Source organism: Ailuropoda melanoleuca, chromosome 1, assembly GCF_002007445.2.
Source record: "Ailuropoda melanoleuca isolate Jingjing chromosome 1, ASM200744v2, whole genome shotgun sequence".
Lineage (NCBI taxonomy): Eukaryota > Metazoa > Chordata > Mammalia > Carnivora > Ursidae > Ailuropoda > Ailuropoda melanoleuca.
The window spans coordinates 42,847,257-42,873,702 of record NC_048218.1 but is presented as its reverse complement, the minus strand read 5'-3'; the positions used below and the strand labels follow the sequence as shown (position 1 = coordinate 42,873,702).

At 36.5% G+C, this 26,446-nt stretch overlaps 2 protein-coding genes and 1 long non-coding RNA gene across 13 annotated transcripts in view; 2 read left to right on the top strand and 1 right to left on the bottom strand.

Annotated features, from left to right (window-relative positions):
• LOC117801680 overlaps positions 1 to 2,576 on the top strand; it is a 53,655-nt gene extending 51,079 nt beyond the window's left edge. Inside the window, exon 3 of the long non-coding RNA XR_004624432.1 lies at positions 2,491 to 2,576. This is a non-coding gene — a long non-coding RNA (uncharacterized LOC117801680). The remainder of the gene's footprint in view (positions 1 to 2,490) is intronic.
• The window catches only part of EPHA6 (EPH receptor A6), an 811,316-nt gene that overhangs the window by 434,726 nt on the left and 350,144 nt on the right, over positions 1 to 26,446 (bottom strand). For all 11 annotated transcript variants that reach the window (XM_034657115.1, XM_034657124.1, XM_034657119.1 and 8 more), the window contains one exon: positions 8,877 to 9,032. In XM_034657115.1, the coding sequence (XP_034513006.1) occupies positions 8,877 to 9,032 (156 nt within the window). The remainder of the gene's footprint in view (positions 1 to 8,876; positions 9,033 to 26,446) is intronic.
• LOC105237977 (protein SGT1 homolog) lies at positions 3,304 to 7,642 on the top strand. Its single transcript, XM_034659353.1, is given in 2 exon segments — positions 3,304 to 3,355; positions 6,609 to 7,642. Coding segments are annotated over 2 exon segments (1,062 nt in total). The 3' UTR covers positions 7,619 to 7,642.

Here is a 26,446-nt window from a genome sequence, read left to right as displayed (position 1 = left end):
CCAATCAGTTGCACTTTGGTATTTCAGTTGTGAGATAGAAAAGAAAGGAACCAGAATGGGTTCTTCATGCAAAACATGCTTAGGAAAGAGAAGAAAAAGCCTTAAAGATATGAGAGAGAGAGAAAAAAAAGGAAGAGATAGCAAGCAGAGCGGGGGTACCTGGGTGTGAACATCCTGTACCCACCCAGAAATGGGGTAAGGAAGCTGAAATGTCCTGCTGCATCTCTACACACTGCTTATTCTATACTCAAAATAAGAATGAGAGAATCATGACTTTTTTTAAGTTGCCAGTTATTCCAGCAGTAAAGAAGCCATTTTACAATATCAGCTGGAGCCAATGTAAATTCAACTTTTATACGTTCATGTCAATCCCGGTCACTGTATTTCAAATACAAATATACAAACACATGATATTTGCTTAAGAATGAAGTTTGAGGGGCGCCTGGGTGGCCCAGTCAGTTAAGCATCTGCCTTTGGCTCAGGTCATGATTCCAGCATCCTAGGATCAAGCCTTGCCTTGGTCTCTCCACTCCATGGGAGTCTGCTTCTCCCTCTGCCTCTCCCCCTGCTCATGCTCTCTCTCAATCTGAGCTCCCTCTCTCTCTCTCAAATGAATAAATAAAATCTTTTTTTTAAAAAAAGAATGAAGTTTAAAGAAACTGGTTTTACTCACAAGATACTTGAAAAAGAGAAATTTTTAATGATGTCCATTAGAATTACATATATATATGTATGTATATATACATACATATATATATACATACATGATTTACATTTTATGTTTTGACTTTTCTAAATGGGTAACACAAATGTTTGTTGAATGTGTTAATCTTCCAGCACCTGTTCAGTAGCTTTAAAAGATTCTATTGATTTAAACACATGAGAAACCTCAAAGTAAAAATGCTATGACAGTGCAATTATATTTTGTCTAACTTTTCATGCAGCCATATGTTAGACCCTCACTTCATTTCTTTTGATCCTTTCATGCTCTCTGCCTTTTCTGCTGGATAAGTATTTTTTTAGTAATTCTTATTTTCCTTTTTTTCTTTAACCTCAGTTAGTATTTTTCCCTTCTGGCCTGGAAAAGCCTTAGGTGGTTATTTTGATAACAGATTTCTTGGCAGGCAGTGGGGTCTCCTGTGCTCTCAACTGCTCTCAGAGGCAGCCCTAACTGACCAAGACCTGATATGAAGGAATATATCCTCCACAGCTCACCCTTTAAAGCACAGAATATACATTAACTGGTCACCTGAGAAATAAAGTTAAGAGTTTATGAAGTAGATTAAAAATCTAGAGAAAATATTCAGTATTTCATTTTAAATTTCTTATTCATAATTTCTTTTATATATTTTGCAGTTCAAGCAAAAAAGACACAAGGAATTTTAAAAATCAAGAAGGCTTAAATTCAAGTATGTTGCTGATATAACTGGTTAGTAAGGCTGTTTAAGAGATCCTAATATAGTTAAAATTAGAGGGAGAGAAATAGGTCAAGACAGGACTTTGAATGTCCTTGGATTGATTCAGATGAGTCTGGCACATAGGGATCGGGCTTTGAAAGACCTTAGGCAGAAGTGGTAATATGATCGATATGATTTTGTTTCTAACAGTTTGTAATGTTTTGGAGGTATGGAAGACTAAAGGAAGGAGACTTGCCAGGATATTGTTAAATTAGCCCAAGGGAGAGTCGAAACGTCAACTAAAAATGATAGGGCTGGGAACTGACAGGAAGGAATGGACAGAAGAAATGCTAAGAGGTAGAACTGATAGGACTTGTGACTACTACATGTTAAGGTCAGGGCAGGAATTATGATTCCAAGCTTTCTAGCTTAGATACATGGGTAGATAAGGATTCACCAGGATAAGGAAATAAAGCTGGGGTGAATAAGCAGGCCGAGAGAAAACACAATAAACTGGCTTTTGCAGGTTGAACTTGAAATTATTAGTTTACTCACTCATCAAATATTCATTTAGGGCCTAGTTGTCTAGTACCTAGGTACTATTATTAGTGTTGAGATACAGGAGAGAAAGAACATCCATGATCTCATGGGTCTTACAGTCTAGTATGGCTAGGATGATGATAAAGAAGCAAGTGTACAAATAATCAGAAATTTTAAAGACTGACATAAAGAAAAGTGAAAGAAAAAGAGTACTGGGAGGAATTCTATTTTTGAATGATTGGTCAGGAAGTGCCTGTCCTAAAAGCTGACATTTGAACTTGAAGGGCAAACAGAAAACAATCATAAGACCTTGAGGGAGAGTATTTCAAGTAGAAGAAACTGCTGGCACCAAGGATGAGAACAAACTCAGCATTTTGGAAGCCCATGAGTTTAATAACCAAAGGGAGTATGGTAGGATGTAAGGTCAGACATTTGGGCAGGTTTCCACAGGACATTTAGGTTGCTAAATCCCACAATTATTAGCTAGGCAACTTTGGAGTTTAGGAGAAAAGACCAGGATATGAATAAAAATATAGGCACCATCTACTTACAGGTAATGTTTGAAGCCATGAGAATGAGAACATATGAAAAGACAAGAAAGCAAAGAAAAGAATGTGATGAAAACTAACATTTAACAGGTAAGGAAAAGAAGAGGTGATGAATACAATGGTGAGAAAATTAACAGGGTGAAGGGGAGATTACAATGTTCTAGAATAAAAGGGAACAGATAGTATCAAGAAACAGAGAATGATCAACAGAGTTAGATATGAATAACTGGAAAAAAATTTTCCAACACAAAATGGCAAAGATCATTGGTGAATTTTTCTGACATAGTTTACTTGAAGTGTTAGGGGAAAAAAATCTGATGACCCTCCTAGAGTGAAGAGCAAAAATCTGAATACAGTAGAGTAAAAAGTTAAAAAAAAATAAAGAAGGAACCACAGCCAATAAAGACTGCTTTTCCAAGATTTTGTTTTTGGAAGAGAAAAAATATTGGACTTGGAGTATTCTTTTAACGAGAGAAGTCGGAGTATACTTATAGGTTGTGAGGAAGGAGTTAGTGGAAACAATATGTCAGAAAAGCAAATTAACAAGAGCCAGGCCCAATAGAAGATTGAAGATAGGTCACCCTCTCACCCACCACTACTGGGGGGGTTAGCTTTGAATATGAGGCATCTTTTTTTACTTGTAGCTATTTGAAAAGCCTAAAAATGTTTATGTGAACACCTCTCCAAAGAAGATAGACAGATGGCAAAAAGCATATGAAAAGATGCTTCACATCACATGTCATCAGGGAAATACAAATTAGAACAATGAGACTCTATTACACACCTATTAAAAAAGGCCAAAGTCCAGAATACTGACAATGCCACATGATGGCGAGGACGTGGAGGTACAGGAACTCTCATTCTTTATTGGTGGGAATGCAAAATGGTAGTTTGGTAGTTTCATAACAAAATTAAACACACTTTTACCATATGATCACAGCAATCATACTCCTTGGTATTTACTCGAAAAAAATTGAAAACTCATGTCCATACAAAAACCTGCACATGCATGTTTATAGCAGCTTATTCCTAACTCTCACAACTGGGAAGCAATCAAGTTGTCTTCCAGTAGGTAAATAGCTAAGTAAACTGTGGTATATCCAGATAATGGAATATTATTCAGCACTAAAAATAAATGAGCTATCCAGCCATGAGAAGGCATGGAGGAATCTTAAATGCATATTACTAAGTGAAAGAAGGCAATCTGAAAGTCGCATACTATAGGATTCCAGCTATATGACATTCTGGGAAAGGCAAAAGTATGGAGACAGTAAAAAGATAAGTGGTTGCCAGAGGTTAGTGGGGCACAGAGGAGTTCTAGGGCAGACAAAATACTCTGTATGATACTAAAATGATGGATACATGCCCTATACAAACCCACAGAATGTACAAAACCAAGAGTGAACCTTAATGTAAGCTGTGGACTTTAGGTGACTGTGATATGCAAATGTAAGTTCATGGGCTGTACAAATGTACCACTCCAGTGGGGGATGTTAATAATGGGGGAGGCTGTGCATATCTGAGAGCAGGGAGGTACATGGGACTTTTCTATATTTTCTCTTAATTTTGTTTGTGAATCTCAAACTGCTCTAAAAGAATAAAGTCAATAAAAACTTTCTGTGAACAAATCTTACATATGATGTAAAATGAAATAAAAAGATACCTATCTCTACAGTAAAAACCCAAAGAAATCATAAAACTCTTAATGGTGAAACTACATTTTTAAGGGTTGTTGTTATTGTTTTGATGATGGAACTAAGGAGCAGGAGAAGACTTCTTGGGGCTCTTAAAATTATATCAATTATATGATTACATGATATCCCTATATATAAAATTTTTCCCTACTAGGCCATTGACTAGACAAATGTCCTGGTTTGTCATTTCCAATACTTTAGTCCTTCACTTTCGTTTAAACTCATACATTCAAAATCTCTATGCCCCTGATACTAAAGAAAAAATCTGCCTCCTTTTAAGTCCCTGGAAGATTCTCTGAAAGCAGTTTCAAATGCTAAGACTGACAAAAACACCGGGAAGTGACAGCACTGACTGCTAACTGACCCAGATTCTGACCTTTAGATAACACACTATTGGAACAAAGGTGATAAAGAATGTCTAATTCATAGATACATGATCTAGAAGTTAAGAGAGCATGTATCTATTAAAACTTGGCTCTTATTTGTGGTTAATGAAAGACAGAAAAGGCTGACTGCTTGTTTGATTCTTGGCCTCAAAGTTCTATATCTCAGTGAACTTACCCTGGTCCTCTGAAGTCTAATTGTTCAATGACCTCCTGACTTGCCACTTTTCTGATTTTTCTTCCCCAAGAATCTCATTTTCCAGTTTTTAGGAGCAAAGATACTTTGGAGTTTATGGTCCTTATTTTTTCTGCATATGTTGTAATAACTGTGAGGGGCCCTCACCCTAATCAGAATATATAATTCAGAAAAGCTGACTGATCTCAGATAGGCAACAGAGGTGCAGGACTTAATATATTTTGAGAAAAGGTCAAAAATTCAGTATTTTATTTTTTTCAGTTTGTAAGAAGGCAGATGATGGGAGCCATGAGCCCAGTGTACTCGTATCAACCATAAAGGGTATAACAGTTTGAATACTAGCTGATCAAAAACTATTTCAAAATGAATTATAAGAGAATAGCTTACTGTGTTAAACAAACATATATGTAGCACCTACTATGTGCTAGGTATTGTTCTTAGCACTTTTCAAATATTAACATATTTAATCACTGTAGCTACAGAATGAGATATATACTGTTGTTATCACTATGTGTGGGTTAACTGAGGTTACGAGAGGTTAAGCAATTTGCCCAAAGTTACATAGCTATTAAGAACCAACACCAAGATTCACACTCAGATAATTTGACTCTAAAAGATGATTAACTTACAATACCCTGTGCTAAGTTTTGTTAAAACATGACAGTGGTTCTTAGGAAAGTAGCACAGAAAAGCCTTGAGAGGGGAACGTCCTGAGGCTGGACTAGGGAACTTTCACTAAAGTTTCCATCTTTTCTAGGAGGGTTTTCTCTTTCAATATTTGACGGCAACACAACATGCTGTTCTCTGTCTAAACTGCCCAACAATGACCATAATCAAATCTTTCTCTGCTTCTATTTGGTATAGCTGCAGGCTAGCATGGCCATGATGCACACGGGGTGATGTATGGAATTGTTGAATCACCATATTGTGCACCTGAAACTAATATAACACTGTTAACTACACAGGAATTAAAATAAAATAAAATACAATAAAATGAAAAGAAAAGAAATCAGCCATGAACAAGAGATTAATAAAAATGGTGAAAGACCAGACAGAAAATTAGAATTCCCTGGTAAAAGCTATCTATTGATTAAAATAAAATTAAAACATATAAAAGATGAAAAATATAAAAACATAATTTATAATACCAAGTATAAAAAAGGATTTTTTTTTAGAGGAAAGAAGAATCCAAGAAACATAAAACAGTAAGCTGATAAGTATACATATCTGATTCAATGACTGAATAGTTCATGGACACTGTTGCATCCAATATTTATTTCCTTAATTAGACTCTCACTCCAAAGAACTGCAAGCCTACCCTGCTACCTTCCTTGATGGGTTAGATTGATGGGAACCAATTTATTCCTTCAATTTTTCAAGGGTCTATATATGGCCTCCTAAGAAAACAAACAAAAAAAATTCTCCTCAATCACTTACCTAGGAAGTTCCACTCAGTTTCTGATACAGGTTTTGAGAAATACTTGCCTAGCAGTGCTTTAGCCATTTGAAATACCATCATTTACCAAAGCTGGAGTATGCTGCCCACAACATAATATAATAATATACAGTAACCAGGCAAGAAGGATCACATGTATATAGTAGCAGCAAGGTTTTCTTGTTAAAAACTCTGTACATAATTAGGTGAGAAATTATATTTCAAAATTTCCTTTTTCTGTTTATTAAATTAAAATATGTTCCCAATGAAAAAAATGCCAGGTAATAATTTCCAAGGCTGCAACTTTCAGAAGAAAATGGTTACCCAGCATTTACAATCAGAAAGCAAAAGTTAGGGCGGCGGCGTAACTCATAACCTCGATGGTAGCAGCTCTAACAGCAACAGCGATTTTTAGGGAAGGCGGCAGCTGCAGCAGGACCTGCAACAGCCCAGAAGTTTTTCCGGAGCTTCTCAGATGCTCTGATTGAGGAGGACCCCCAGGCGGCATTAGAGGAGCTGACTAAGGCTTTGGAACAGAAACCAGATGATGCACAATATTGTCAAAGAGCTTATTGTCATATTCTTCTTGGGAATTACTGTGATGCTGTTGCTGATGCAAAGAAGTCTCTTGAACTTAATCCAAATAATTCCACTGCTATCCTGAGAAAAGGGATATGTGAATACCATGAAAAAAACTATGCCGCTGCTTTAGAAACTTTTATAGGACAGAAATTAGATAGAACAGATCCAGATTTCACTGTCTGGATTAAAAGGTGTCAAGAGGCTCAGAATGGATCACAATCTGAGGTGTCTGCATCCCAGAGGACTCATCAGTCAAAAATCAAGTATGACTGGTATCAAACAGAATCTCAAGTAATCATTACACTTATGATCAAGAATGTTCAGAAGAATAATGTATATGTGGAATTTTCAGAAAAAGAGTTGTCTGCTTTGCTGAAACTTCCTTCTGGAGAGGATTACAATTTGAAACTGCGAATTCTTCATCCTATAACACCAGAACAGAGCACATTTAAAGTACTTTCAACAAAGATTGAAATTAAAATGAAAAAGACAGAGGCTGTGAGATGGGAAAAGCTAGAGGGGCAAGGAGATGTGCCTAAGCCAAAACAGTTCATAGCAGATGTAAAGAACTAATATCCATCATCACCTCATTATACAAGAAATTGGGATAAATTGGTGGGTGAGATAAAAGAAGAAAGAAAAAATGAGAAGTTGGAGGGAGATGCTGCTTTAAACAAATTATTTCAACAGATCTATTCAGATCGTTCTGATGAAGTGAAACGTGCTATGAACAAATCATTTATGGAGTCTGGTGGTAGAGTTTTGAGTACCAACTGGTCTGATGTAGGTAAAAGGAAAGTTGAAATCAATCCTCCTGAGGATATGGAATGGAAAAAGTACTAAATAAATTAATTTGCTATCACTGTATTGCATATATTCAAAAAAAAGAAAGCAAAAGTTACATCTACTCATGAATGTGTTACATTTTTATTAAATGTATTCTATGAAAATATTTTATATTAAAGTCTGCAGCAATGCAGATAAATCTACAGACTGCATCAATTAAAAGAAATGGGACATCGCCATTGTCTCCAAGGAATATGTAACATAATTCTCAATCTATTTTTGCCTTTATGGAATTACATAAGATAAGCAATAGTTTGGCACCAATTCATCAAACAGAAGGGCAAATTTTCACTGTAATATCTTATTTATGTGTTTTTAACGAGACTTTTATAGCTACCTAAGAGGTGACATTTTACTTTTGCATAGCTTAGCAATGCATTAATAGATTCACTTTTACTTTTTAAATGTACAGATATTTCATAATACTTTATAATAAGAGTACAAATAATTTAAAATTCTCAGTGCATGCATTAAAATGACCTTCACATTTAAAAATTTAATATTCTATTGGTTGCACCCAAAAACTGGAGAGAAAGTGAAAGGTGAAATGTGGACAAACTCAAAAACACTTTCCTTTAAAGACAAATGTCAAGGAAAACTAGAACTTTTCTGCAAAACAACAGCATGATGACTTTTGAAGTTCCATCTGGAAGCTCCCCCCACACTAAACTTGATGTTCCTAAATTGATGTGCCTTAAAAGGACAAGGGTGAAACAAAGAACAAGTTTTGCTTATAAATTCTTACGTAGCCTTACATTGCTTTAACTTCCTAAGGGCAGATTATGGTTTGGAAAAACTTCCAGGGCCTCACACCAGTGCTGGGAATTGCATGTCCTGGATCAATGTGCATTTTGAGGAATAGGTGCTTCCTTTGCAAGCAGATGAAAAGTAACTATGCTGAGAGAAAGAGAAACTTTTTTCTTTACTGTTATCAAAGACAAATACATTATTGCCACAAAATTTTGTATATCAATTTTTTTAAAGATTATTTATTTATTTATTTGACAGAGACAGACAGCCAGGGAGAGAGGGAACACAAGCAGGGAGAGTGGGAGAGGAAGAAGCAGGCTCCCAGAGGAAAAGCCCGACATGGGTCTCAATCCCAGAACTCCGGGATCACGCCCTGAGCCGAAGGCAGACGCTTAATGACTGAGCCACCCAGGGGCCCCTGTATATCTACTTTTTAAAACATTTTAGAATAAAGAGACCAAAGGGTTGAAAACAGGATTTCCAAATGCAAAATATATAGACTTACTGGTACATGCCATGGAAGGTGGGTCTTTTTCAGCTCGGAAGTAACCCTTTTCACACTGACAGACAGAAGTTGCTTCCACATAGGTTAAACTGTGGGGAGGGCATTTAGAACATTTTGTGTTTCCAGCAAATGCTTTATAGAATCCTGGTCTGCAAGCTGTAAAAACAGGAAAAATATTTTTATTGTTACTATTGCTTGAGTTATTTTATTTGTACATATACAATGTTTTAATTGATACACATTTTGATCTCAGAGTTCAGAGTCACACATATACAGAAAGTATATATATGTTAATATTAATAATGAAATTAGTTATTCAAAATCAGTAACATAATGGTGATGTCACATTTAGGCTCAGGTTGCTAATTTTGAAAAGCATACCTGAAATACACATACACAAAACAACTGATTACCAGAGTGTGGGGATGCCCCTCACTGGCAGTAAGGGAAATGATTTTGTGTAGTTCTAGGAGGTAGCATTAAAAAACATTGAATCACACTGTGTAAAAAGTATTTGCATTCCATTTCCTTCAGTCCTTTTGAGTACTAAAGGAGAAAGGCCCAGTGTGGTGCTGATATATCTTAACACCTGTCCTATTGGTGAATTTTTTTTTTTAACAAAATGAAAGCTGGCCTTAGGTTCAGAAACTTCAGCAAGATCTACCTATAGTTTGATAACACTGCTTTATTTTTATCATTTTATTTTTTATGGCAAACAATTTTTTCTGTTTATTATATTGGAATACATTCATTTAAAAATTTTGAATTAATTTCAAAAGTGGGTAGACAAAATATTAAGTAAATAAGATATATGTGCTGTACACATACAGCAAGAACCATGAAAATTGTAAGTAAATAACCAAATTTCACAAAAAATTATGAAAATGAAATGTAAATAATAAAAGTTATGTTATGAAATGTTTTATTAGATCACATTTTCTCTTTGCTTAAACCCATGTTGTCATTTACAACGTACTTTTTTACAGGGGTAGAAGACCTAGAAAAAAGGATCCTAGACTCAGTATGCATCCACGGTCCTGAATGTTGAGGGGGTAGCTGTTTCTGGTCTCAAAGAAACCACTGCTGACCACTTTCTAAATTAACACTGTTATACAAAATAAAGGAAGAACAATTTTCCATTAACATATATTATGTTAAAAAATGTTTTAACAAACTATTTATTTTAATCTAACACATTTTCACAAAATGCTCTATTTAAAAATACACAATAATCAACAATAATGAACAGTAATCTCTTGATAAGGCTTCTGCTTATATATTCAGGAAAGAAAGAAAAAAATGCCTTTTTTTTAAGGTAACTTTAATTCCTACCTAAATGAGCCCCAACAAAATAACTATTTGTCTTTCCCCAGGTATATATTTTACTGAATGTTCCTACAGATCTCAATGCAATTCGATTGATACCGTAGTATACAATGTCCCACTGACTCATCCCCTACGAGGCGTTAAGCGCACACACACACACACACACACACACGTGTGGGTGTGCACATCTGCGATGACTGGATTATTTTTGATAGTTTATGTTTGCTTTATAATAATGCTTTATATAAATGACCTAGAAATCCAAGAGAAGTAAAATGAGCAATTCCGTACAGTAAAATTACTTTTAAAAAGTTGGTTACTCACTATCAATGAAGCTATTAGTGGTGATACATAAATATCAACCACAGTCTCTTTTGCTGATAAATTAACTAATACTATATGATTATTCAATAAAAACACTGTATCATCAAAATAGTTCTCTAAGCCTGTCAAAATTCAAAGTATGTAAATAATATATACTCAATCCCTAACATTTTCATAAATAAAATATTCTTTAAAAATATGTAATTGCTAAATTTATTATGATATAAGGTTACAAGACAATGAATTTTTAAAAATTTAATAAATCTAAAATATGTATTTTGTCAATAAAGTAATTATTTTCTACTTAATTATGAAGTTTAAATAACTGAATATATTCCATAGAATACATTTGTAATACTCCGGCAAGTAATTTTAAATGTTGACCCCAATTAGAAATTTAATCATATCTTTATCTCATCTATTACAATACTTATAAATCTAATAAACCACACAATTTATAGAGAATGTACAAATTTAAATGCGGAGCTTGCATTCTGCATATTACACTATTACTTTAAATAAAATTTAAATATTATTATAAGGGCTTTTTGAAATAAGGCCATTTTGAAATAAATTAATTAGGAATGTGAACACAATAGAACTATACTTAAGTTTATTATATGTGCAGATACAAAACCTATTAAGACACGTAAACAAGAGCTGTAAATTTTGTTTCCTTTCTGTTATCAGTCATTCAAACTCAGTCATAAACCCTGTTTAGCATATAAAGTAGCCTGCCAAAAACTTCATTTTGTGCAGCAAAACACTGCTACCTTTATTTTCTCTGGTAACTAAAAAAAAGTTTTAGATAGTTTCTTATCTGAAGTGTTTTCAGCTAATTTGTCACCTTCTTTTAGAATTTTTGAGTGCTTAAAGCAGCTCTTAAAATACTTACAATAGCTTAGTGATATTCAAACTATATTCTAGAGACCAGGCTGCTTATTGGTCTCAGCACCCAATCCTGCCTACTTTATTCTGTAAACAGAAGGATCTTCTAAGCCTGCTCTGTCCAATAGTACTAAAAACTAATATACATAATTAATTTTAAATTTTGTAGGAGCCACATTAAAAAGCTAGAAGAGGTGAAATTAATTTTAATAATATATTTTATTTAACACACTATATCCAAAATATTATCATTTCAGCATATAAGCTAGCTCTTGACATATTTTACATTATCTGGGTTTTTTTGTGCTGGGTATTTTGTACTATTTAATTCGGTAAGTATGTTACATTCACAGCACATCTCAATTTGAACTAGCCACATTGCAAGTGCTTACTCACCTCATGTGCCTATTAGCTACCACATTGGATAGTGCAGTGTTGAACACAGAAATCTGTTCATTTTATCTCCCTGTTGAAAAAAACTTGATGACTTCCCACCATCTTTATGGTAAAGTTTAAAATGGATTGGATTCCAAGTTCCCCTGTGGTCTGACCCGGCCTGCAGCTTCAACCACATCACATGAAGCTACTTCCCTTTCACACACCCTTGATCAAGGCTTTGCCCTTCTACAGTCTATTCTCAACCCAGTTCTGATCTCTTCGGAACATACATGAGATCACATTATCACTGGGCTCTGAGCTTCCAGTGGCTTTCCATTTCTCCTACAGTAAAGCCATTGCCCTACTAAGTGTCTACTAGGCATTGCATGATTTTGCTCCCTACCCATTCCCTGTGACTCTTCATCAACTCTTTCTCCATCAGGTACTCTGCTCCAACCATGCTGGCCTCCCTCAGAATCTTGCATGAAAGCATGCCCCTGCTACTGGGCCTTTACCACTTGTTCTTACTCACCTATCTGTATGGTTTGCTCCCTCCCTTATATCAGGTCTTTGTAACAGTGTTATTGTATTAATGAAGCCTGATTTCCTTTTTAAAACTGCACCTCCTGCTACATCTTACCACAGTATTTTATATCACCCTCCACTCTTTTTCCTATATACAAAGAACTTAACATCTGACACATGATATGTTTTTTTTTTTAAGTTATTTCCTCCTAAAATGCATGCTCTGTTAGGGCAGAGATTTTTGTCTCTTTTGTTTACTGAGGTGTACCTCCAGGGCCCAGACCAGCACCGGGCATTATTTGGCCCTTCCTCAGTATTTGGTGAATGAATGAATGACTTGCTAAAGGTCTCCTTTAACTTCTATGAATCTACCATGATCTTTCTTCTGCTTGAGTCTTTTCTTCTGTTGAAAATCTCTTTTCTCCATCCCACCCCATGAACCAATCATCTTGTTAACTCCTAGTCCTCTTTCAGGTCCCACTTCTTTCTGACTTTCTAGAATAGTGTAGTTTCTCCAAGCACCTGTGACTTCTCAACAATAGCATACCTTTTGGTTTGCAAACTAGCGCTGTGCATGGAAGGCAGGGGGAGACAGAAGAGGCAGGCCACTCCAGATTGGCAGGTGACAGGTTTCACAAGCAGGGCAACTGAGTATGAGGCTGGTTCTGGGCAGCTGCAAGATAAACAGTTCCCTGCACCTGCCCTCCAGGGTATTAAAAGTTTTTATAGAGGCCTTAAATGGGTTGAGTCACATATACTATCCAGATGCTCTCAACACCACCTTACTCTCCCAAGGCTCTGTTCTTGAAAACAGCTCCCACTGTGGGAATGGTAGGCAGATCATAGAGTCCAAGGACAGAAAAGGGGTTGAGGAGCTTCCAACTGCTCAGGTTTAGCTCGAGGGTTAACTGGAGGTACTCGCATTCTCCGCGTTACTTTTCCAGCAACACCTTGGCAATTACTTGTTTAATGGCTGTAAGCTCCTCAAGGGCAGGCTGGTAACAGTGATTATCATAAAGTAGGTGTTCAATACATATTTTTTTTTCACTGAATCGGACAGAGTGTGAGTACTCTGTTAATTAAATTCCTGCAGAAGAATATGCATTTCTACTCAGTGTATGTTCTGATCATAGCATAATTCATCTAACCATAAACTTATGGGTTTTGTTTTTGTCTTTGGCTTGCTTAATTGCTATAAGTAATGGATGGAAACAGTGAATAAAGATTTTGAAAGTGATTCAGTTACAACTCAAAACTATTCTAGCAGCTCAAGGTGAGCTGGCTGTTAGGAACAAACAAACAAACAAACAACAAACCTTTCCAGTTGAAATTATTTACATGAATTTGAATTGAATATTTTGCCTATTTTGCCTACCACAAAAAGTACAAATATGAATTGGATATTGGTACTGCAACTCTCAACCTTACCTCTGATTTGAAATGTCTGTGTACACATCAAAATAGCCTTTAAAAATCTTAAAATGTTGAACTTATAAAATACATTTGGGTTGTTAAAATATTACCTCAATTTAATATTAAGGTTTTTAGTATAATATTCCATTTCAAAACATAGGATTATACTATTAAAAATGTTAGATAGCCATTGTTCTAGGTAGTCACATTCTCTTATGTAGCACACATTAATGGCATACCACATACACCTCTTTTTTAGCTTGAGTCATATGAGATTATAACTACCTTGTCACATTTATCACCTCGATTACTTGGAACTGCCACAAGTCAGATATGGGCATATATCCATAATGCTTAGCATATTTCAAGTATATATTTCATTTTTACACATGCTTAAAAAAATTAATGAGTGAATAAGCAAATAATTCACTAATATCTAGTATGAAATTACTAGAACTCTAAATGTAATAATCATTCTATACATCTATTCAGTTAGTGATTTTAGATTTTGTTTGTATTTCTGTTATAAATGGGATATCAGTACCTACGTTTTGAGAATTTTTAAATTGTTTTCTTTTTCTTCTCTATCACTTCTTTATTTATCTATTTATAGGGAATGTAAACTTCATTTCCAAAAACAAACCACCCTGCATAAGATAAGAATATTTTCCGGGGTGCCTGGGTGGCACAGCGGTTAAGCGTCTGCCTTCGGCTCAGGGCGTGATCCCGGCGTTATGGGATCGAGCCCCACATCAGGCTCCTCCGCTATGAGCCTGCTTCTTCCTCTCCCAGTCCCCCTGCTTGTGTTCCCTCTCTCGTTGCCTGTCTCTATCTCTGTCAAATAAATAAATAAAATCTTTAAAAAAAAAAAAAGAATATTTTCCAATGTATGTCAATACTGCACAAAATACTGTTAGAAAGTTAAAGATTATCTGATGCAGTGATTTCTAATTTGTTTCTTTTAGAAAAAGCTATTTGAATATAGATGTTCAGTTGAAACTTTCATTTTCTTCAGTGATTCTTTATTTTAAGTACCTATTTACTTCTATATTAAAACATTTATGAGGGGCGCTTGGGTGGCTCAGTTGGTTAAGGGCTGCCTTCTGCTCAGGTCATGATCTCAGGGTCCTGGGATTGAGCCCTGCCTTGGGCTCCCTGCTCAGCGGGGAGTCTGCTTCTCCCTCTCCCTCTGCATCCTTTCTCTCTCTCATTCTCTCAAGTAAACAAATAAAATCTTTAAAAAAACATGTTTATGATACATAAATGAGATCATAACATGTATACTCTGTATGGACATTTATTTTAAAATGTAATTTAGAAATTTGGCCTCATCTACCTTTCTTTCATCTTTTTCTTCAAAAATAACTTCCCTAAAATGCCAACACATTGATGGGTAGATATGTGTACTTATATGTATGATCACAAGAATTTACTAATTTTATAACATTGGGGTAATATCTATATAATAGAGATTTTTGTTCTTAATTACTACTATATAATGAAAATATCTCCAGGTCAATGGTCATGAGTTAATTCTTTATAATGTACCTACGTATTTCTATCAACAATCTCCCAGTTGAGGGAACCCTTTTCTAAACTATGCTGCAGTAAACATCCTTGTGATAATGTTTACATTTCAGTTCCCAAGAGTGGGAACTCTGGATTAGGGTATGTTTATGATTTTCTTAACATATATTTCTGTGTTTCATTCCTAAACATTTCTAAAAACAGACAACAATGTAAAAGAGCATCCTAAACTTGCACCCCACTAATCCCTCTAATTAATACAAATCATATTTTACTTTTTGAAAATATGTGAAGTTAAATATCATTGTTATTTTAATTGAAGTTTCCTGATCGCCAGTAATATTGCACATTTTTATTGGTCATTTAGTTATACTTGTTTATGCATTGTTTTTTATATCCTTGTTTGTCATCTCTATTAATTTGTAAGAGCTATTTATTAGCAATATTAAAATTACATGTATCACTTTTATTATACATGTTTTTCTATCAATTTTATATTGATTTTATGCATAAAAGAAATAAAGACAACAATCCATTCATAATAGCATCAAGAATAATAAAATACATAGGAACAAATTGAACCAAGAAGTGAAAGATCTGCATAGTGAAAGTTACAAAACTTTGATGAAAGAAACTGAAGACACAAACAAATGAATATCCCATGCTCATGCTTCAGAAGAATAAATTGTCCACTACCCAAATCCAACTATAGATTCAATGCCATCCCTATCAAAATTCCAATGACATTAGTCACGGAAATAGAAAAAAAATCCTAAAATATGTATGGAACCACAAAAAACCCCAAACAGTCGAAAGAATTCTAAAAAACAAAAAGCTGGAAGCATCACACTCCCTGATTTCAAACTATACTGAAAGCCACAGTCATCACAGCAGTAAGGTACTAGCATAAGAATAGATGATACACAGACCAATGGAACAGAACAGAAAGACCAGAAATAAACTCTTTCATATATGGTCAACTAATATTTGACAAGTAGGACTACATTAAACTTAAATGATTCTGCACAGCAAAAGAAACAATCAACAAAATGGAAAGGCAAACCATGAAAGGAGAGAACATATTTGCAAACCATCTATCTGATAAGATGCTAATATTTGAAATTTATAAAGAATTCATCCAACTCAACAACAAAAAAGGTAATAGGATAAGAAAAGGGTATAGGAACTGAATAGACATTTCTCCAAAAAAGACATCCAACTGGCCAACAGACACATGAAAAGATGATCAACATCACTAATCATCAGAAAAATGCACATCAAAACCATAATGGGATATTACCTCATATTTGTTAAAATGGCTATTAATAACAAGACAGAAAATAAGTGTTAGCGAGGATGTAGAGAAAAGTGAAGTCTTCTGCATTGTTGATGGAAGGTAAATTGTTTAAGCCACTATGGAAAACAATATAGTTCCTCAAAGATAAACAGAACTACCATGTGATTCAGCAATCCCAACTTCTGAGTATTTATCCAAAGGAAATGAAGGCAGGATATCAAAAAGATATCTGCACTCTTTTGTTTATTGCAGCATTATTCACAATAGCCAAGATGCAGAAATGTCCTAAGTACTTGTCAACAGATGAATGGATAAAGAAGATCTATAGTGATTCTATTTTTTAGTTTCCATCCATAATACTACAACCTTATTATTATTTATTATGTAAATCCACATTTCCTGTACTATTGCATTCATCTCATCTGCTTGCCTCTGCTTTCTCCTTGCTCAAATCTACAGCATAGCTACTGCCAGTTATATTTCTAAATGGTAGAGATGACCGTGCGACTGTCTATTCTCTAGTGTAGGAGTTGGCAAACGATTGCACTTTGGCCAAATCTGGCCCACCGCCTGGTTTTGTACAGCTTGTGAGCTAAGAAGAGCCTTTGGATTTTTAAATGATTACACAGATATGGTAACATTGATTTTGACGTTTGGCCTGCAAAGCCTAAAATGTATACTGTCTGGCCCTTTACAGAAAATGTCTGCTAACACCTGGTCTCTAGCACAAAGTCCAAACTCAGTTTAGCATTTAAACTGCTTCACAGCTGAGCTCACACCTATTCTTGTAAGCTCACCTCCCACTGCTACATAAATTTTAGACTTCTTCCCATTCTCCACACCACTGTACTATTTTTTAACAACTTTAGTAAGGTGTAATTGGCATGAAAAGACTGCTTATAAAGTGTACAATTGGTTAAGTTTTGACATATGTGTACAACTATGAATATTTAATCACAATCAAGATAGTGAACATATTCATCAACCCCAAATGTTTCCTTGTGTCCCTTTATTTTCACCTATTTGCATTTTTATATTTATTTTATTTATTTTAATTTTTCTTAAAGATTTTATTTTTAAGTAATATCTACACTCAACATGGGACTTGAACTTACAACCCTGAGATCAAGAGTTTGATGCTCTACTGAATGAGTCAACCAGGTGCCCGTGCATTTTTATATTTAAAGTACATTTCCAGGGTGCCTGGATGGCTCAGTTGGTTAAGCATCTGACTCTTGATTTTGGCTCAGGTCATGATCTCAGAGTTGTGAAATCGAGCCCCATGTCTGGCTCCATGCCGAGCATGGAGCCTGCTTTAGAGTCTCTCTCTGCCCTTCCCTCCCTCTCTAAAAAAAATTAAATTAAATTAAAAGTAAAGTACATTTCCTAGGTAGAACATACACGAGTTTTTTTTTTTTTTAATCCAATTTGACAACTTTTTCTTAATTGGGATGTTTAGTCAGTTTACATTTGATGTGGTTACTGATATGATTAGGTTTAAGTCTATCTTGCTGTTTTTTCTCCATTTGCCCCATCTATTCTTTGCTCCATTTTCTTCCTTTTTCTGCTTTTTTTTTTCTTCTAATAATTGCATCCTTTTCATGATCTCGTTTAATCTCCTTTGTTGGTTTATTTGCTCATGAGCAAACTCCTGGAGAACTTCTACAGCTCTCTGGAGTTCTCCTTCACAGAAGCACTCTCCTCTTTCATATTCTGTTTTTTTTTTTTTAAAGATTTTATTTATTTATTTGACAGAGATAGAGACAGCCAGTGAGAGAGGGAACACAAGCAGGGGGAGTGGGAGAGGAAGAAGCAGGCTCATAGCGGAGGAGCCCGATGTGGGGCTCGATCCCAGAACGCCGGGATCACACCCTGAGCCGAAGGCAGACGCCTAACCGCTGTGCCACCCAGGCGCCCCCATACTCTGTTTTATGATATCTGGCTGTCTGGGTCTACATGGACTCTCATATCTGTCTTCTCAATCTGCAGAAGGAGTCTACTGGCTTCTGTCAGGGTCCTCCCTCCCTGCACCATAACCTGCAAACTCTCTCAAGACACTAAGTGGGAACAGTTGTAGGGCTCTCCTCCTTTATTTACCATCTAGCAGGGATCATTGTCTTTCATTATCTGATGTGTTGTCTTAAAATGATTTTTTTTCATATATTTTACCTGTGTTTTCTAGGGTTTTTTTAGGCATCTGTTGTTACTATATCTTGGCTGCAAGTAAAAATCAGACTGTTTTAATCATCTTAAATTCTTATTTTTTTAATTGTCTTCATATTTTACCTTTTTAAATATTGCGTTTATTTATTTGAGAGAGAGAAAGAGACAGCAAGCACAGGCAGGGGGAGCGGCAGAGGGAGAGGGAAAAGCAGGCTCCCCAGTTAGCAGGGAGCCCAATGTGGGGCTCGATACCAGAACCCTGGGATCATGACCTGGGCAGAAGGCAGCCACTCAACCGACTGAGCCAACCAGGTGTCCCTATTTCACTGTTTTAAAATGTTCTTCTCCTATCTAAGTTCATTTGTTTAGTTTCTCAAAGACATGCTTTAAAAACTCACTTCAAAGTACAGTACAGTACAACTGTCATCTACCAGAATGCCTAAGGTGAAAAAGACACACAATGCTAAATGTTGGTGAGGATATGGAGCAATATAACTCTCCTACATTGTTGGAGAAGTTTTAATTGGTGCCACTACTTTGTGGAACTGTTTGACAGTATTTACTATAGATAAATAACAATTCTACTCCTCGGTATATATGAAACAGAATAGCACAGAGTGAAAGCAGTTTCTATTACTGCAGACATCATACCAAATTCTATTGCTAAGTGAGTTATCGCCCTTCCATTTGATTTTAAGTTTTGTAATTTTGTTGACATGTTGATCTTTCTCCCCTCAGGTATTTTCTACTCCCTTCATCTCCTGCTTTGTCCTCATTAGTGTAGACTTTCTATACTCCCTTTTTTATTTTGGTGAAGTATCCTGAGGGAATAGAAGTAAGCTGATATGTTCATGCAATTATGTTTAACAAAAAAGTTTACACTTTACTAAATTTCTAATCATAAAATTAGAATACATTTCATCAAACATAATCAAATTACAACCAAGCCATTGTTTATGAAATATTAGTTTTCATGTTTCCATGTACCTACTGATAAAAGTAGCAAGAGTGCTACTACAAATGCAATGTAGTTTGATGACTGTAATCTATAAAATGTAAAATATATGAGTATTCTCATAAAATTATATAATAAATAATCCAAGTTAAAACATAGTTTTCTACTTCAAAAAACATGTTTATAATCTGAGGAATTTTATTATTATTTTTTTTTACTCTATTTAGTTTTAAAGTAGTCTCCTTGCCCAACATGGGGCTTGAACTCATGACCCTGAGATCAAGAGTCGAATGCTGTGCTGCTCCTAATTTGAGGAACTTTAAATGTTTGCTTAAAATAACGAAAAGAGATGTGATACGTATTATAAGGTTAAAATAATTTTTACAAAAAGCATGTATTAAAGGCACATTCAATATGAGTTATAGTTACTAAATTACCACTAATATTAATGAACTACATACCTTGCTATGCAATTTCCCTTATAAATGTTTGATAATTCATTGTGTTTAGAAAATTGAAATCTCTGGGTATTATTAAAATATAGTTTGAGAGTACTTTGAGACATACACAAACACACACACACATACACACAATATCTCTGCTAAAACAAAAGCAAGAAATGTATGATCTGTTCTACACATACTTTATTTTGAAAATGGAATGGTTAGGCATACATTGCTAGCAAAGTTTTGGGGGTTTATCCTTATTATAAGAGAACTCTAAGACAAAGGACCACAAGAAATCCTAGTCGGAATATCATACAGTTCTCACCATTTGACGAAATATTGAATTGTATTTTATGTGACAGAAACTGATATTAATATAAGTGACCGCCTTTTCCACATCAGTGTTCAATAGTCTGTAAGTTTAGATAAACCTGAATGACTTATCAGCAAAATATTTGATCTGCATCATTTCTCAAAACATTAGAACTCACACATTTAAGAAACTGGGATGGGCAATATTATCACCGCTTTCTTAAATGCTGTTTCTACAGTTATGAAAATTAAGTTTTGCTGTCATGCAAGCAGAGAAGGCAGGAGAGATTAGGGAATTAAAGCATAAAAAGAAAAGAAAAGAAAAACCTAAAATCTAAGGGTAAATAACCATGAATATTTTGTTTCTTCAGAATAATCTATTGCCACCAACCCAAGGAAAATCTCAAGACCAAATGCAAGTCTATTAAACTTGTAGGTTGTGCTTCAAAATATTCAACCTAACTTTCCTTGCAGGAAACTACTATAAAGTCCTCATGAGATAATGTATATAAATTCTCCTGTTACTAATTCAAATTTCTTACTTCCATCAGAGAAATGTTTAAAGTGGACTTTCTTTTGAATAAACAAATAGAAAAACCCTCAGACCTAGAAAAACATATTGAAGGTTATGTAACTTTTATCCTGAGGAATTGGAGGAAGGGGTTTTGGTTCTGAAAAGGATGGAATAAAGAAACGGTGTCCTCTTTTTCCTGCTTATCTACAAAAACTGAGCATACTACACCCAGGAGATTTTTAGGAACTCTGAAACGTAAGCATAAGCAGGTACATTGGAGAAGATCAAAATGTGCGGTACTACTGAGTTGGTGATGAGTTGAACATCCTTCTCTCCCTTCCCTCCCTTCTGCCTCCCTCAACACTTGGAGCCTGGACTGAATAGACTGAACACTTGGAAGTGGACACCATGTCACAGACAGAGCTCTAGGACATGAGCTCTGCTCATCTTGATTCTGGGAGTGAGAAACAGAACTCCTAATGCTCAAAAGAGAATGTGAAAATCACTTCCCCCTTTGCTTCTCTGTCTTTTCTCCTTTCTCTCCTGCCTGTCCCTCAAGCAATCATGTGGAAGTGGTGCTAGGGGTGGTGGTGGTGGACAGTAATGAAAACCCACAGGAGCCAAAATTCTTAAGAAGGGATACTTTCCTCTCCATGCACTCACACTGTAGTTCTGAGAGGATGGAGTCAACTCCCACCAACTGCATTTCTTTCTCTCTCTCTCTGTCCTTGCCTCACTTGGCCCTGGATGCATATCCAGTTGATGAAGTGCATAGCAGAAAGGAGTAAGTGAAGATTCAGCCAGCCTTCCAGCCAAAAGACCTTAAAGAGGAGAAATAGTGAACCAGAGAGTACTGGGAAGAACATGCAGAGAGAGGAGCTTGAAAAATCAATCCCATAGGCTTGTCTGTGAACTCCTGGGTTTACTTCCAAACTGCGCATACGTGGATTTGATTCTATTTAACATACCAAAGACTTTGAGGACTGAACCAAAAGACTACTACTTAGGTCTCAGACTAGCAGTGAGATTTTGAACTTTTGGTTAGGTAAAGAAAAACCTAGAAACTAAATACTGTTTTTTTTTTCTATGTGACATAGAGACGTATAAAATAGAGATATATACAGAAATACACATAAGTTGCCATTAACAAGCATAAAGTGGATATGTTAGATCTTAGTTTTATCTTCCACCACTTTTCTCATTCATATACTCATAATTCATATGTTAAAGATGATTTGACAAAAGCACATTCCTTCAAGAGGTGGATAATTGTCAAGGACAGGACATTACTTGGAAAGTGAAGTCTTTAGTCTGAGGTTTGTGACATGCAAACTTAAAACTCTAACAATGTTTCTCGTGTGATAGTAAGGTAGTGGAAGTATGGAAACCAAAAGGTTTATATTAGCAGTTTTTATGATTAGACACAATTTTTAATTTTATTGCCACTTACTATCATTTTGAAAGCAATCTGGCAATAATACTAGCACAATATTAAAAGTTAACCATTTTTTCCTATAAATAACAGAACACCTTTTCAGTGTTTGAACATTCATCTTCTAATGTGATTTTAAATTAATTTGCTATCCCTAGGTATATTTTAGTCTTAAACTTAAGCCTACATTATTACTACTACTTTCTTCATATTTAGCACTGCTTTTAAAAAATGTGTTTGTAGCATCTATCACCAAATTTCCAGATACTCTGAAACGAGATTCCATTTAACTTTTTTTCCCCTAATCGGAGATTCTTATTCTTACTTCCTTATTTTTTCTAGACACCCAACTGTAATGACAGTTTCTAACTTTCTCCTCAATATTCCTTCCCTGTATACTCCTTAAGCCAGCCTAAATTTACTTTAATGAATAAGAAAAACCATCCCAAAGAGAAAACACCCAGTGATTAACTGTAAGATAGTTGTAATAATAGCTACAGCAAAACCATTTGAGCCAGATAATTTGTACAAAATACTTCGTATACAATTTTTTAGTTATTCTTATAAAAACCGGTTAAAAAGGATAATGAAGAATGTTCCTGTATTTTACCAACTCTGTTATTTTAGGCAACTTATTTTTCTGTGCATCGTTTTCCTTGTCTGGAAAATACGGATAAATGATAGCACCTAACTCAGAGGGTGGTGTGAGAATTTAATGAATTACCATGTGTAAAGTGATCAGAAGGGTGCCTAGCATATTAGTACTTAGATGAGGAAACTGAAGTTAAGTGGTTATTAAGTAACTTGTTATGGCTGGTTGTGTTTTCCAAAAATGGCCTCAACAATATACTCCACTCTCCGCCCTTCTGACAATGTCTCATAGACACTCTTTCCACAAAGAATTCATGTCCATGTTCCCCATCTCCTGAATCTGGGTGTGCTTGTGACTACAGGGAGTCTCTATGACTTCCTAGGCCAGGTCATAAAAGGTGATAGAGCTGCTTCTTTTGGGATGTTTATGTTTAGAAACTAGCCACCATGCCAGGAGTGAGGCCAAGCAGCCACAGAGAGGCCAGGTGGAGAACTGAGGCCCTCAGCCCACAGAGCTGGCTGAACTCCATCACCAGCTTGCCAGCCAGGTGAGGGAGGTACCTGGAATGTAGATTCACCAGGCCCCTGTATCACCACCTCGGCTATTGCTGCATGAAGCAGAGATGAGCTGTCTTTGCTGAACTTTGTCAAAATTTCACATTTATATGCAAAATAAATGATAGTTGTTATTTTAAGGCATTAAATTTTAGGAGTGTTTTCTTATGAAATGTGAGTAACCGGAAGACTTGCTATAGTAGGAGAGCCAAAGTTAAAATCCAAATCCTTTCTAATCCATAATCTGAATTCTCATCATAGAGTATACTGGTTACTCATTATATCTGGAACATATTTATTCTGTAATCCAGAGCAGTGAAGGAGTGAACCACAACTTTTAAAGGACAATTGGTGATGGTGTTTGGATTATAAATGAATGTTGTAATAAAAAATACTCTTTTGTAGGATTTAATTGACAGATACGGTTCTAACTAATGGTTTAACGTCTTCTTAGACATTTACCTTTTTCCTAAGAAGCAAAACAAGTATATCTTTATTCAGTCCATTAGAAATAAAAATGTAGGGGGGAGGAGTTAAGATGGCAGAGGAGTAGGGGACCCCTTTTGCAGCTGGTTCCCTGAGTCGAGCTGGATAGGGTACCAGACCAGCAGGAACATCCACGGAATCAGCCTGAGACGCAGGAAAAAACACATCTGGATCTCTACAAATGAACATCTCCAGCGCTGAGTATTGAGGTATGAAGCGGGGAGCCGTGAAACCGCGCACAGATATCGGAAGATAAACAGAAGGGGGAGGGAGCCGCTGTGTCTGGGCCCCGGGAAGTGGTAGCCCCCTGCATGGGGGAGCAGGTGGACTCGCGGACAGCACCCGTGAGACAGCAGACTGAGACTGGGAGCTCTGGGAGCGCACGCGGGGGGGCTGGCGACTGGCGGCTGGTGGGGTTAGAAACACAATGGACAGAGACACGCGGCCCTGGAAGTGAGGGCTGGGACGCCGGGTGTGGGGCGCACAGCCTGGGATGCTATAGGGTTGAGCAGCACCAACAGAAACAGAGTTAAAGTGGCCAGAACATCAGGGGAGAAATGGCCGCAATCCCTCTGTTCTGTGACAGGGGCTGAATTTTGGCCGCTGCTGCTCTGACTCTCAGAAGAGGCACAGCAGACCACCAGGGAAAGCTGCCAGAGAACAAAAGCCTGGAAATACCGGCTTACAGGGTGCCCATCCCCATCCCCCCTCGCAGGAGACATGGAGACTCTACCCAAACAAGGTTTCCTGAGTATCGGCGCTACAGCCCCTCCCCCAGAAGGCAGGCTGAAAAATCACGAAGCCCACAACTCGGGGCGCCTGAGTGGCACAGTCATTAAGTGCCTGTCTTCAGATTAGGGCGTGATCACAGCTTTCCGGAAAGGAGTCCCTCATCAGGCTCCTCTGCTGGGAGCCTGCTTCTTCCTCTCCCACTCCCCTGCTTGGTTCCCTTTCTTGCTGACTGTCTCTCTCTCTCTCTCAAATAAATAAATAAAATCTTTAAAGAAGAAGCCCACATCCCTAAGATCTCTATAAAACAAGGGCGCATGGCGTGGGTCCCAGTCAATAATTTGGGCTCTGGACAACCCCGCAATCTCTCCTCATCAGAAGTCCCCCCCAGCAAAGAACAGATAATGAGTCTGTGGCCACTGCCACAGAATTAATCCATATGGATGTACCCAAATTATCAGGAATGGAATTCAGATCAACAATGGTNGCCACAGAATTAATACATATGGATGTATCCCAATTATCAGAAATGGAATTCAGAGCAACAATGGTCAAGATGATGAGTAGACTTGAAAAAAGTATTAACGAAAATGTTACTGAGAATATAGAATCCCTAAGGATGGAAATGAGAGCGAATCTGGCAGAAATTAAAAATTCTATGAGCCAAATGCAGTCAAAACTAGAGGTTCTGATGGCCAGGGTCACCGAGGCAGCGGAACNGGATATGACAATTATTAATATATATGCCCCCAACAGGGGAGCAGCAAGATACACAAGCCAACTCTTAACCAAAATAAAGAGACATATAGATAAGAACACAGTAATAGTAGGGGACCTCAACACCCCACTATCAGAAATAGACAGAACACCCTGGCAAAAACTAAGCAAAGAATCAAAGGCTTTGAATGCCATACTCGACGAGTTGGACCTCATAGATATATATAGAACACTACACCCCAGAACCAAAGAATACTCATTCTATTCAAATGCCCATGGAACATTCTCAAGAATAGATCATGCTCTGGGACACAAAACAGGTCTCAGCCAATACCAAAAGATTGAAATTATCCCCTGCATATTCTCAGACCACAACGCTCTGAAATTGGAACTCAACCACAAGGAAAAACCTGGAAGAAACTCAAACACTTGGAGGCTAAGAACCATCCTGCTCAAGAATGACTCGATAAACCAGGAAATCAAAAAACAAATTAAACAATTTATGGAGACCAACGAGAATGAATACACAACGGTCCAAAACCTATGGGATACTGCAAAGGCAGTCCTAAGGGGGAAATACATAGCCATCCAAGCCTCACTCAAAAGAATAGAAAAATCTAAAATGCAGTTTCTATATTCTCACCTCAAGAAACTGGAACAGCAACAGAGGGACAGGCCTAACCCACTGACAAGGAAGGAGTTGACCAAGATTAGAGCAGAAATCAATGAATTAGAGACCAGAACCACAGTAGAGCAGATCAACAGGACTAGAAGCTGGTTCTTTGAGAGAATCCATAAAATTGATAGACCACTGGCAAAACTTGTCCAAAAACAAAGAGAAAGGACTGAGATTATTAAAATTATGACTGAAAAGGGAGAGGTCACGACCAGCACCATTGAAATTGCAAGGATTATTAGAAACTTTTATCAACAGCTATATGCCAAAAAACTAAACAATCTGGAAGAGATGGAGGCCTTCCTGGAAACCTATA